At 41.7% G+C, this 13,102-nt stretch overlaps 1 protein-coding gene across 4 annotated transcripts; it reads left to right on the top strand.

Annotated features, from left to right (window-relative positions):
• Nucleotides 1-458: 458 nt before the first annotated feature.
• Nucleotides 459-7,459, top strand: LOC118393867 (ataxin-1-like). 4 transcript variants are annotated; one of them, XM_052462270.1, is made up of 4 exons: nt 459-589; nt 2,256-3,391; nt 3,871-5,709; nt 5,809-7,459. In XM_052462270.1, exons 2-3 carry the CDS (start codon nt 2,393-2,395, stop codon nt 5,263-5,265), a joined length of 2,394 nt encoding a protein of 797 aa, XP_052318230.1. In that variant the 5' UTR covers nt 459-589; nt 2,256-2,392; the 3' UTR covers nt 5,266-5,709; nt 5,809-7,459. The 4 variants fall into 4 exon arrangements, with proteins under 4 accessions (XP_052318230.1, XP_052318232.1, XP_052318231.1 ...); XM_052462272.1 differs by having other exon boundaries at nt 3,871-5,742; nt 5,942-7,459; XM_052462271.1 differs by having other exon boundaries at nt 3,871-5,742; nt 5,909-7,459.
• The last annotated feature ends 5,643 nt before the right edge of the window (nt 7,460-13,102 follow it).

The raw sequence follows: 13,102 nt of genomic DNA, 5'->3' as shown, positions 1-13,102 counted from the left end.
AAAATGCAAAGCTACTGTACACTTTAACGTATCTTAATAAGCATGCCACCAGCACCCCCTGCTGTAAATTCGGAGCATCAACCGGGAAAATTGCAAAAACAACACGTCACAATAAAATACCGGTACTGTAAATCTGAGAAATTACTGCATTCGTATTTCAAGCACCTCCTAACGAATCTCAAGGAGATACCCATAATAGCTCAAATACCACCCGTTTTCATTGCCTGAGGATTGCCATTTAGAGAGGAACAAGGCAATGTGTGTTCCATAGGGAAATAGATAACTGTGCATGCAGACATTCGGGGGGAAAATGGCAAATCAAGTATTCCTAGCAGAAGGTAAACATGCGTATTTTTTTATTGGCTATGAAGCTCAAATTTATGAAAATTATCGGATTTATATACCTCAATCTTCCAGGAAATCGAATTTACTATGTCTGACGTCATCTAGGAGCGCCACTGGGTTTTCGTCTGCTGGCCTCTGAAATGGGCTCGACTAATCAGCCCTGATTTCATCCATATTTCTTTTATCATATTAACTGTTCCGAAAGCTTAAGGCAGTCGAGGCATATCCACAATGATATTTGGAGGTAAGTGCACGAGAAGACAGGAAGTCGTGGCGTCTGGAGATACTATATTTGACCGATAATAACAGGTGATAAATGGCAATCCAGCTAGCTAGCTAGCAAGCCATTACTAGTGTTCGCTGATGTCAAGCCATAAAATCTGACGTTGCCTGGCCTTCTCACTTCACTATTATTTTCATCCCACGAAAGTTTACTTTTCTAACTGCACACAACCGTAGGTAATTGTCATCCAATTATTTGATCATGTTTTGTAGCCAGTATGAGTATTCTCAAGCTTGTTTGAATGACATGAGGAAACACCCAACTAGATTGCTACTTTTTACTCCCAACTCAAATTTCAGTTTTAGCTATAGAACTATCAAGAGAGCTTAATCAATTTGATATCAGATGTGAACATGTTAAGTTATAGTGCAGTTTGTCCAATATTTTACGTTGCTAATGACAACATGATCTATGCCTTGAGATCATTGCTCCTATTCAAAGAAGATGACAACAGCATCCTTCACCAAATAGGCCTACTGTAGGAGGATATATTGGGGGAAATGTGGGCACTAAATTTATGAAAATATCAAGTGTCCTGCGCTCCTCTTCACATGGAAAGTGAGGCATGTGATATGAATGTTGGTCATTTAGCACGTTTTATATAAGAAAGGGAGGATGTGTGTGGGTGGAAGAGGGTTTGTTGTGTAGGTGTTTAACAATCTCATCTGTCTTCACCCTTACGTTTCCCTCGCCTGGCTTCCTACTAATAATCCAATTGACTCTGGAGAAAATACACAGCTGTGTCATGGGACAAGACAATATAATTAGGCTCGCTGAAAAAAATGGTTCTGAGTAATCTGAAAGCATTTCTGGTTGCAGCAGCTGAGGTGTAGAGAAGTCTCTCCATTACTCTCTTACTCACTCCCCCTCTTCCTCTTGTGCTGTGATTCACTATGTCATACAGTTCAGCCTGTAACATAACTTGTCGCCATGGGGAGAAAGCAATATGGCGTAGACCATAAATGAGTTGAAGTGTGGGCCTGATCTTTATGGTACTGTTGGTTTTCTCAACTCCTGTCATCACATGATGGCAAATAGGCCTAATTATTCAAGGAAATAATATCCAGAGTTAAAAGCTGCAATATGTAGCTTTTTGGGCGACCTGACAAAATTCACATTGACGTGTGTTATAGATCTGTCATTCTCATTGAAAGCAAGTCTAAGAAGCGGTAGATGTGTTCTATGTGCGCTATTTCTATTTGTTTTTGCATCTTTTACTTTAGGTTTTGTACACCAGCTTCAAACAGCTGAATATACTATATTTTTGGTTATGGAAAATATACTTCAAAGCGGTTTAGAAGGTACAATGATTCTCTATACTATACTTGCTTGTTTTGTCACCAAACTGAAATCAGGCAAACTATTAGAATTTTAGCAATCATTAAATTGCAGAGCGATTTCTGCATAGTGCATCTTTAACTGAAATTCTGTTTGTTTGTGTCCATCATTTTGTGGATCTCCTGTGTCTAGGTCTGAAAATACAAGTTTCCTTTCATTTCCTACTATCTCTCTCAAACATCTTGGCACTCTAAGCCTGGCTTGTGACGTGGGTCTAGTATGTGTTGATGAAGGTGAATCGTTGGGGTCGTCTGGTGGCTGGTCACACTGTCTCTCTCTGTGTTTCTAGGTGAGGCGGTGGACGAGGTCAGCTGCAGGTTCTCAGAGCTGGTTCCTGTGGTGCTGACTGCCTGGCCAACGGGCTCCACTCCCCGTGCTGCACAGTAAAGAGCATTTCACGCCCAGACAAGACCACACGGCACCGCCATGAAGCCGGGTCACGAGCGCAATCAGGAGTGCCTGCCTCCCAAGAAGAGGGATCTCAACAACAGCACCAGTAGCAGTAGTGCTACTGGTGGGGCAGGATGTGGGGTGGGAGGGGTGGAGGAAGTGCCCTCCACTCAGAGCTCAGGGGTCGGTAGTGACACTCAGGGAGGTGGCACAGCAGAGGAGTGGCTGCATGCTCAGCCTGGTCTACACTATGGAGTAGAGAGTGCTGAGGGCCTCCAAGGGCTGCCTGTTGACCAGTACAGCATGCTCTATAGGGTGGCTCTCCCCTCTGTCTCCTACTCCCAGACCAATCTACACCCAGTGTTAAGCCATATCTCTCCAGCTTACACTGTCCCCTCATCTCTCCTACAGCATCATCCAGGTATCTCCTATCCCCCTCTAGGCTATGCCCAGATCCCCCACTCATCTTTCCAGTTTGTCTCTCCATATGGTGCAGTCCCTTATGCAGTCCCCCCTGGCTTTGTTCCCAGCACCCTGATCTCCCCCTCAGTTGCCCTCTCCCAGCCCCACCTGGTCCCCTACCAGTCAGTCATCCAGGAGGGGTTGGTCTCCCCTCCTACCCAGACCCATGTATCTGCCCATGCCTTTGCCAAAGTGGGGTCGTCCGGAGGGGTCCCGCTAATGCTGACCTCGGAACAGGCTGCCCAGCACCTGGGCCCGCTGCCCGCCGCAGAGCTCAGTCCTCGGGGAGTGCCTGTCTTTTACCATCCTCAGGGCACCAGGGCTGCGCCTGCCCCCAGGGACCCCTACAGCGGGGAGCAGGAGACGGATAGGGAGGTAAATGGAGGGGAGAGGGAGCAGGCAGCCAGGGAGATGCTCCAGGACTCAGTCTACAATGCCAGGAATGCAAGGCTGCTGCAGGCAGCATCTGCCTCTGTAGCACTGGAGCACTCACAGGACAGAAGCCTGAAGAGCCGCAGGCTGGACGAGAGGGCTTCGCCTGGGCAGCGCAGCACCCCAGACACTGACCTGGAGGTAAGACTCAAGGTTTTGTTGTAGTAACTTACACGCATGTATTTACTTATTTTAAATAAATGTTTTATTTTCAAATGGTTTTCGAATAAGGAGAGTTTTGATTTGATTTTGAATTGTCCAAAATTCAGACTTTATTTAGTGCACTTGACTTTTTATAGGGTCTGCTGTGACAGTTGCACAATATCCATGTTCCCCTCCACTTCCTTCCTTTATTACTTGAGGGTGTGCTGATCATTGGGCAACCAGTCACATCCACACACTGCCTGCTGCTTCAAGGAAAGACTAAAAATGCTCTGGCTTGTGGTCTCGACTAGAGTTGATAGGAAACCACTGCTTTCTGAGGCTTAATAATGGTGGTTGAGAGGAGGTACAGGAGGACAAAACTCAAGTCTTTTTTCTCAGACACAACAATTTATTACATTTTAAATCTGAAAATGTTGATTGAAATGTGTTAAGATGTGTCTTTTGTCATCCTCAAGGTTCAGCAGGTTGTTGGTCGCCTAGCCTCTCCTGTCCAAGGTGTGAGTGGAGGGCGCAAAGAGGTGTCCTTTGGTCCCCTGAACCTATCCCAGGGCTCCCAGAGAGGCAGAGAGGCTCATGGGGAGAGTACTGGCCGGACAGCATACGCGATCCACCCTGTGATGTATGGAGACCCCAGGGTGACGGCCCATCAACAGCAGGCAGGGCAGCCAGGCCACGCGGTCATCTTGGCCAATGGACAGACAGTCCTGGTCCCCTTAGACTATCATCAACATCAACAGCCACCCCAGCACTACCCCAGCCGGACCAATGACGACACCTCTGCTGTCACCATGGCCTCCCCCACCACCTACTCTAAAGCCTCTGAGTCTCCAGCCAGAGTGTGCCTCCTAGACAGGGCTGTGGTGGAACTGGCTGCCGTGGAGCAGCAGCCTATTTCTGTTCCAGTCGCGGCAGCCCTCACACAGGCCCTGGCCCCGGCGCCCAACCCTGCCCCCTCCAATCCCTCCCATTTTATGAAGGGGGCCATCATCCAGCTGGCCACGGGGGAGCTGAAGCGTGTAGAGGACCTGCAGACTCAGGATTTTGTGCGGAGTGCTGAGGTGAGCGGGGGGCTGAAGATCGACTCCAGCATGGTGGTGGACATCAGGACCAGCCAGCAGAGACCCGGCCTGGTGGCGCTGCACTTCACAGTGGGCGAGCAGCAGAGCAAGGTGACCATCGACGTGCCCCCGGAACACCCCTTCTTTGTGTTTGGCCAGGGCTGGTCCTCCTGCAGCCCAGAGCGCACGGGCCAGCTCTATGGCCTGGCCTGCCACCACTTGCAGGTAGGAGACGTGTGTGTGTCCATCACTCTGCAGCAGCCGCCCCAGCAACAGAAACAGCCCCTGCAGCAGCAGCAGCAGCAGCAACAACAACAGCAGCAGCAGACCCAAGCCAGGACTTCCACCAAAGTCAACTCCACATCAGGGGCCATCGGCCAGTCCATGGGGCCCCCTGCCCCCCAGCAGCCCAGGCCACAGCCTCACTTCAGGATGGAACGCGTCCACAGAGAGAGGGAGAGGGGGGATAAAGAGGAGCCCATGCAACTAGGGGGTGTTGTGCAGAGTGAGATGCCCACCAGACCAAATAGGACTTCAGCAGAGCAAACTAGGAGCCAGAGCAGTTACTATTTGCACACGGAGGGTTCTGCTCGCCCAGGGGCGGGGTTGGGAGTGGTGTCGACAGTGTTGAGCGCGTCTCAGAGGCGCTGGTCCGCCCCCGGCCTTCAGAGGTACATGAAGGTAGAGGAAGGGGCGCACCCTCAGCTGGGCCCCTCCGGCTCCTCTCGACCCTCCTTCATCCCACAGGAGGTCAAACTGTCCATCGAGGGGCGCTCTAATGCTGGGAAGTAGCACCAACCATGGCAGTCCACACCACAGAAGAGACTGTCAGAGGAGTGAAAGCAGCAGAGAGGGGGAAAGGGGAAAAAGAGTGGGAATGTAGCCTCTGAATGTTTGATATTTTGCACACCTAATAAGATTACAAGTTCTTTGTTTTCAGGGGAACTACCTGGTCTGGTGGCTGGTCAGGTCCGCTCTATTTGCCTGTTAGTCAGTCAGGACAGCTCCTGGTCCAGTGATCAGGAGATTGGGTCTCTGCTCTCCCAAGCTGACAGGGAGCGCGGATGCAGACGCAGGGAGTGTATGTAGCTGGTGAATCACCTACCAAAGTCTTCAGACTGCATCTTCCTTCTGCCCAACCAACCTCTCAGAACCATCCTTATCAGAGGTGAACCAACCTCTCAGAACCATCCTTATCAGAGGTGAACCAACCTCTCAGAACCATCCTTATCAGAGGTGAACCAACCCTCAGAACCATCCTTATCAGAGGTGAACCAACCCTCAGAACCATCCTCATCAGAGGTGAACCAACCCTCAGAACCATCCTTATCAGAGGTGAACCAACCTCTCAGAACCATCCTTATCAGAGGTGAACCAACCCTCAGAACCATCCTTATCAGAGGTGAACCAACCCTCAGAACCATCCTTATCAGAGGTGAACCAACCCTCAGAACCATCCTTATCAGAGGTGAACCAACCCTCAGAACCATCCTTATCAGAGGTGAACCAACCCTCAGAACCATCCTTATCAGAGGTGATCGCATTCACTGGACTTTCTCTCTTCTTTGACCAAACCATCTCCTCTGGAAACCCAAGACTGGGGAGAATATATAGCTCATGTCTGGTAGACAGGCAACAGGGTCTGACACAGTGACAAGAACATAGCTATCCTATTGTGCTCTGTCTCCCCCCACATTTCTATTTTGGTCTGTTACCTTCAAAAGCATTCTCCCAAAAAGACTAAAGGTGCACTTTGCGGTGCTGAATTGCTGGCATTGGCACATCTATGCTTTTCCCTCTAATGATGTTGGTTCTCTTGATGCAGACTCTTGATGTGTGTCATCGTAACTTAGTGTGCTTCTCTAGTAGGAGCAGAGGACTTCTACTAAGGCACAGACACTCTCCCTCATCTCACTGCCTCTCCTCGTAGGGCCCAGTCTGCTGAGATAGGGTCTGAGAGGAGGGCATGCAGCCTTAGAGGTCTTTCAATCAGCTCCTTCAATCAACCGATCAGAACCTAGGAAACCGCTCACTCCTTTCGTAACGCACCAACCACGCTTCCCCGTTTTTCATTTTACACCCCAACCCCACTTTGTGCCACGGTTACATGTCAGTTTTCCCTTCGAAAGAAACCAAAAGAGATCATGCATTCCAGTATCATAGTGATTATCAATGACCACAAAACAACACTCATCTTCCCGAATGCAGCCCTTCCTGCCTGCTATACCTCTCAGCATTCCTCTGCCTGACTGGTGACTGTTTACTGTCACTGTATTTGTAGGTACCACTACTGGAGGCACGGGCTGCTCCACTAATGTCGCCTGTGGGAATGAAGCCTGCATGGAGCAGTACTGGCTGCAGCCCGTCATGGACGGTGAGGGCCAAAGAGTGGGACCCTGCCCCCATAGAGCCATGTTGGCCCCCATAGAATCTCTTTTCAGTTCAGCTGGGCCTATGAGGGGGAGCCCTGTGTGTGTTGGAGGGGATGGAGTTGGCCCTGCTTCATACCCTTTTCAACCTATTGTCTCAATACAAACTGGGGGGATCTTTTGGCTTGCTTTCCAGTATATATAATTGGTTTAAGGTTATCCTGCCATTTCCCAGTCTGGTTTAGGTTGTTCATGGTTAGCTAGCTATGTGCCTCTGCTCGTTTAAAAGCAGGATGGCACTAGATATGTTATCTGGCCAGGTCAGCTTACACGACTGTGTGAAATGGGTATATGAGTCTAGTCAATCCTTGCTCAGTTACCAAAATCAAAGCAATAGTGGCTTTTCTGTTTATTTGGGGTTTTCTGTGTATTTTGTTATTGTTTTTATATTAAAATCTTGCGTATCAGACTAATACTATCTTTAACCCTGACCTGAAACGTTCCTGCTTTTCAAAGGTGATGCACAATTTGTCTCTGAAATGTTTTGTTCTTTGTATGGTTATTACAGATTCACAATCAAAGCATGTCTTTTGAAAATAATTTGTTTTCAAAAACCATTTCCTCAGGAGAGAATAGTCTCATTTCTGATGGACTGGTGGTTCAGGCTCTGATCCTCACGGATAGTATTCATTATGGTTTTATATGGTTACCCTATATGTTTTTTTATGGTTACCCTATATGGTTACCCTATATGTTTTTTTTATGGTTACCCTATATGGTTACCCTATATGGTTACCCTATATGGTTACCCTATATGGTTACCCTACATGGTTACCCTATATGTTTTTTTTTATGGTTACCCTATATGGTTACCCTACATGGTTACCCTATATGTTTTTTTATGGTTACCCTATATGTTTTTTATGGTTACCCTGTTTTTTTATGGTTACCCTATATGGTTACCCTACATGGTTACCCTATATGTTTTTTTTATGGTTGCCCTATATGTTTTTCTTATGGTTACCCTATATGTTTTTTTTATGGTTGCCCTATATGTTGTTTTATGGTTACCCTATATGTTTTTTATGGTTACCCTATATGGTTACCCTATATGTTTTTTTATGGTTACCCTATATGGTTACCCTATATGGTTACCTTATATGGTTACCCTATATGGTTACCCTATATGGTTTTATATAGTTTTATGGTTACCCTATATGGTTTTGGTATATGGTTACCCTATATGGTTACCCTATATGGTTTTATATGGTTACCCTATATGGTTACCCTATATGGTTACCCTATATGGTTTTATATGGTTACCCTATATGGTTTTATATGGTTACCCTATATGGTTACCCTATATGGTTTTATATGGTTACCCTATATGGTTTTATATGGTTACCCTATATGGTTTTATATGGTTACCCTATATGGTTTTATATGGTTACCCTATATGGTTTTATATGGTTACCCTATATGGTTACCCTATATGGTTTTATATGGTTACCCTATATGGTTTTATATGGTTACCCTATATGGTTTCTATATGGTTACCCTATATGGTTTTATATGGTTACCCTATATGGTTTTATATGGTTACCCTATATGGTTTTATATGGTTACCCTATATGGTTACCCTATATGGTTTTATATGGTTACCCTATATGGTTACCCTATATGGTTTTATATGGTTTTATATGGTTACCTATATGGTTACCCTATATGGTTTTATATGGTTACCCTATATGGTTTTATATGGTTACCCTATATGGTTTTATATGGTTACCCTATATGGTTTTATATGGTTACCCTATATGGTTTTATATGGTTACCCTATATGGTTTTATATGGTTACCCTATATGGTTACCCTATATGGTTTTATATGGTTACCCTATATGGTTTTATATGGTTACCCTATATGGTTTTATATGGTTACCCTATATGGTTTTATATGGTTACCCTATATGGTTTTATATGGTTACCCTATATGGTTTTATATGGTTACCCTATATGGTTACCCTATATGGTTTTATATGGTTACCCTATATGGTTTTATATGGTTACCCTATATGGTTTTATATGGTTACCCTATATGGTTTTATATGGTTACCCTATATGGTTTTATATGGTTACCCTATATGGTTTTATATGGTTACCCTATATGGTTTTATATAGTTTCCCTATATGGTTTTATATGGTTTCCCTATATGGTTACCCTATATGGTTTTATATGGTTACCCTATATGGTTTTATATAGTTGCCCTGTATGGTTACCCTATATGGTTTTATATAGTTACCCTGTATGGTTACCCTATATGGTTTTATATAGTTACCCTGTATGGTTACCCTATATGGTTTTATATAGTTACCCTATATGGTTTTATATAGTTTCCCTATAAGGTTACCCTATATGGTTTTATATAGTTACCCAGTATGGTTACCCTGTATGGTTTTATATAGTTACCCTATATGGTTACCCTATATGGTGTTATATAGTTACCCTGTATGGTTACCCTATATGGTTTTATATAGTTACCCTGTATGGTTACCCTATATGGTTTTATATAGTTACCCTGTATGGTTACCCTATATGGTTTTATATAGTTACCCTGTATGGTTACCCTATATGGTTTTATATAGTTACCCTGTATGGTTACCCTATATGGTTTTATATAGTTACCCTGTATGGTTACCCTATATGGTTTTATATAGTTTCCCTATATGGTTACCCTATATGGTTTTATATGGTTACCCTATATGGTTTTATATAGTTACCCTGTATGGTTACCCTATATGGTTTTATATAGTTACCCTGTATGGTTACCCTATATGGTTTTATATAGTTTCCCTGTATGGTTACCCTATATGGTTTTATATAGTTTCCCTATATGGTTACCCTATATGGTTTTATATAGTTTCCCTATATGGTTACCCTATATGGTTTTATATAGTTTCCCTATATGGTTACCCTATATGGTTTTATATAGTTACCCTGTATGGTTACCCTATATGGTTTTATATAGTTACCCTGTATGGTAACCTATATGATTTTATATAGTTACCCTATATGGTTACCCTATATGGTTTTATATAGTTACCCTATATGGTTTTATATAGTTTCCCTATATGGTTACCCTATATGGTTTTATATAGTTTCCCTATATGGTTACCCTATATGGTTTTATATAGTTTCCCTATATGGTTACCCTATATGGTTTTATATAGTTTCCCTATATGGTTACCCTATATGGTTTTATATAGTTACCCTGTATGGTTACCCTATATGGTTTTATATAGTTACCCTGTATGGTTACCCTATATGGTTTTATATAGTTACCCTATATGGTTACCCTATATGGTTTTAAATAGTTACCCTGTATGGGTACCCTATATGGTTTTATATAGTTACCCTATATGGTTTTGTATAGTTACCCTGTATGGTTACCCTATATGGTTTTATATAGTTACCCTATATGGTTTTATATAGTTACCCTATATGGTTTTATATAGTTTCCCTATATGGTTACCCTATATGGTTTTATATAGTTTCCCTATATGGTTACCCTATATGGTTTTATATAGTTACCCTGTATGGTTACCCTATATGGTTTTATATAGTTACCCTGTATGGTTACCCTATATGGTTTTATATAGTTACCCTATATGGTTACCCTATATGGTTTTAAATAGTTACCCTGTATGGGTACCCTATATGGTTTTATATAGTTACCCTATATGGTTTTGTATAGTTACCCTGTATGGTTACCCTATATGGTTTTATATAGTTTCCCTATATGGTTACCCTATAAGGTTTTATATAGTTACCCTGTATGGTTACCCTATATGGTTTTATATAGTTACCCTGTATGGTTACCCTATATGGTTTTATATAGTTACCCTATATGGTTACCCTATATGGTTTTATATAGTTACCCTGTATGGTTACCCTATATGGTTTTATATAGTTACCCTGTATGGTTACCCTATATGGTTTTATATAGTTACCCTATATGGTTACCCTATATGGTTTTAAATAGTTACCCTGTATGGGTACCCTATATGGTTTTATATAGTTACCCTATATGGTTTTGTATAGTTACCCTGTATGGTTACCCTATATGGTTTTATATAGTTACCCTATATGGTTTTATATAGTTACCCTGTATAGTTACCCTATATGGTTTTATATAGTTACCCTGTATGGTTACCCTATATGGTTTTATATAGTTACCCTGTATGGTTACCCTATATGGTTTTATATAGTTACCCTGTATGGTTACCCTATATGGTTTTATATAGTTACCCTGTATGGTTACCCTATATGGTTTTATATAGTTACCCTGTATGGTTACCCTATATGGTTTTATATAGTTGCCCTGTATGGTTACCCTGTATGGTTACCCTATATGGTTTTATATGGTTACCCTATATGGTTTTATATGGTTACCCTATATGGTTTTATATAGTTACCCTGTATGGTTACCCTATATGGTTTTATATAGTTACCCTGTATGGTTACCCTATATGGTTTTATATAGTTACCCTGTATGGTTACCCTATATGGTTTTATATAGTTACCCTGTATGGTTACCCTATATGGTTTTATATAGTTACCCTGTATGGTTACCCTATATGGTTTTATATAGTTACCCTGTATGGTTACCCTATATGGTTTTATATAGTTACCCTGTATGGTTACCCTATATGGTTTTATATAGTTACCCTGTATGGTTACCCTATATGGTTTTATATAGTTACCCTGTATGGTTACCCTATATGGTTTTATATAGTTACCCTGTATGGTTACCCTATATGGTTTTATATAGTTACCCTATGTGGTTTTATATAGTTACCCTGTATGGTTACCCTATATGGTTTTATATAGTTACCCTATATGGTTTTATATAGTTACCCTGTATGGTTACCCTATATGGTTTTATATAGTTACCCTGTATGGTTACCCTATATGGTTTTATATAGTTACCCTATATGGTTTTATATAGTTACCCTGTATGGTTACCCTATATGGTTTTATATAGTTACCCTGTATGGTTACCCTATATGGTTTTATATAGTTACCCTATATGGTTTTATATAGTTACCCTATATGGTTTTATATAGTTACCCTATATGGTTTTATATAGTTACCCTGTATGGTTACCCTATATGGTTTTATATAGTTACCCTATATGGTTTTATATAGTTACCCTGTATGGTTACCCTATATGGTTTTATATAGTTACCCTGTATGGTTACCCTATATGGTTTTATATAGTTACCCTATATGGTTTTATATAGTTACCCTGTATGGTTACCCTATATGGTTTTATATAGTTACCCTGTATGGTTACCCTATATGGTTTTATATAGTTACCCTATATGGTTTTATATAGTTACCCTGTATGGTTACCCTATATGGTTTTATATAGTTACCCTATATGGTTTTATATAGTTACCCTGTATGGTTACCCTATATGGTTTTATATAGTTACCCTGTATGGTTACCCTATGTGGTTTTATATAGTTACCCTGTATGGTTACCCTATGTGGTTTTATATAGTTACCCTGTATGGTTACCCTATGTGGTTTTATATAGTTACCCTGTATGGTTACCCTATATGGTTTTATATAGTTACCCTGTATGTTTACCCTATATGGTTTTATATAGTTACCCTATATGGTTTTATATAGTTACCCTGTATGGTTACCCTATATGGTTTTATATAGTTACCCTGTATGGTTACCCTATATGGTTTTATATAGTTACCCTATATGGTTTTATATAGTTACCCTGTATGGTTACCCTATATGGTTTTATATAGTTACCCTGTATGGTTACCCTATATGGTTTTATATAGTTACCCTATATGGTTTTATATAGTTACCCTGTATGGTTACCCTATATGGTTTTATATAGTTACCCTGTATGGTTACCCTATATGGTTTTATATAGTTACCCTATATGGTTTTATATAGTTATCCTGTATGGTTACCCTATATGGTTTTATATAGTTACCCTATATGGTTTTATATAGTTACCCTGTATAGTTACTCTATATGGTTTTATATAGTTACCCTGTATAGTTACTCTATATGGTTTTATTCAAGTGCATCTCCAAGAGAGGCTTGACTCCAAATCAGTGGTGAGCATCTTAACTGTCCTCTGTTTTGTCCTCTCCTTTGTCTTTTAACCTACTTGTGTACATGTAGAATTGTTTTATTTTGTCCATGGCAATATTATTTCCAGTGGACCTTA

The sequence above is a fragment of the Oncorhynchus keta genome, chromosome 14, assembly GCF_023373465.1.
Source record: "Oncorhynchus keta strain PuntledgeMale-10-30-2019 chromosome 14, Oket_V2, whole genome shotgun sequence".
Lineage (NCBI taxonomy): Eukaryota > Metazoa > Chordata > Actinopteri > Salmoniformes > Salmonidae > Oncorhynchus > Oncorhynchus keta.
Note: the sequence above shows the minus strand (reverse complement) of the source record. Positions and strands in the feature narration are given on the sequence as shown.

Bases quoted from the DNA above. Each gene is read 5' to 3' on its own strand.
- LOC118393867 (XM_052462270.1), top strand. From the start codon at position 2,393: ATGAAGCCGGGTCACGAGCGCAATCAGGAGTGCCTGCCTCCCAAGAAG. The intron at 3,392-3,870 runs GTAAGACTCAAG...GTCATCCTCAAG, and splicing joins CCCCAGACACTGACCTGGAG to GTTCAGCAGGTTGTTGGTCG.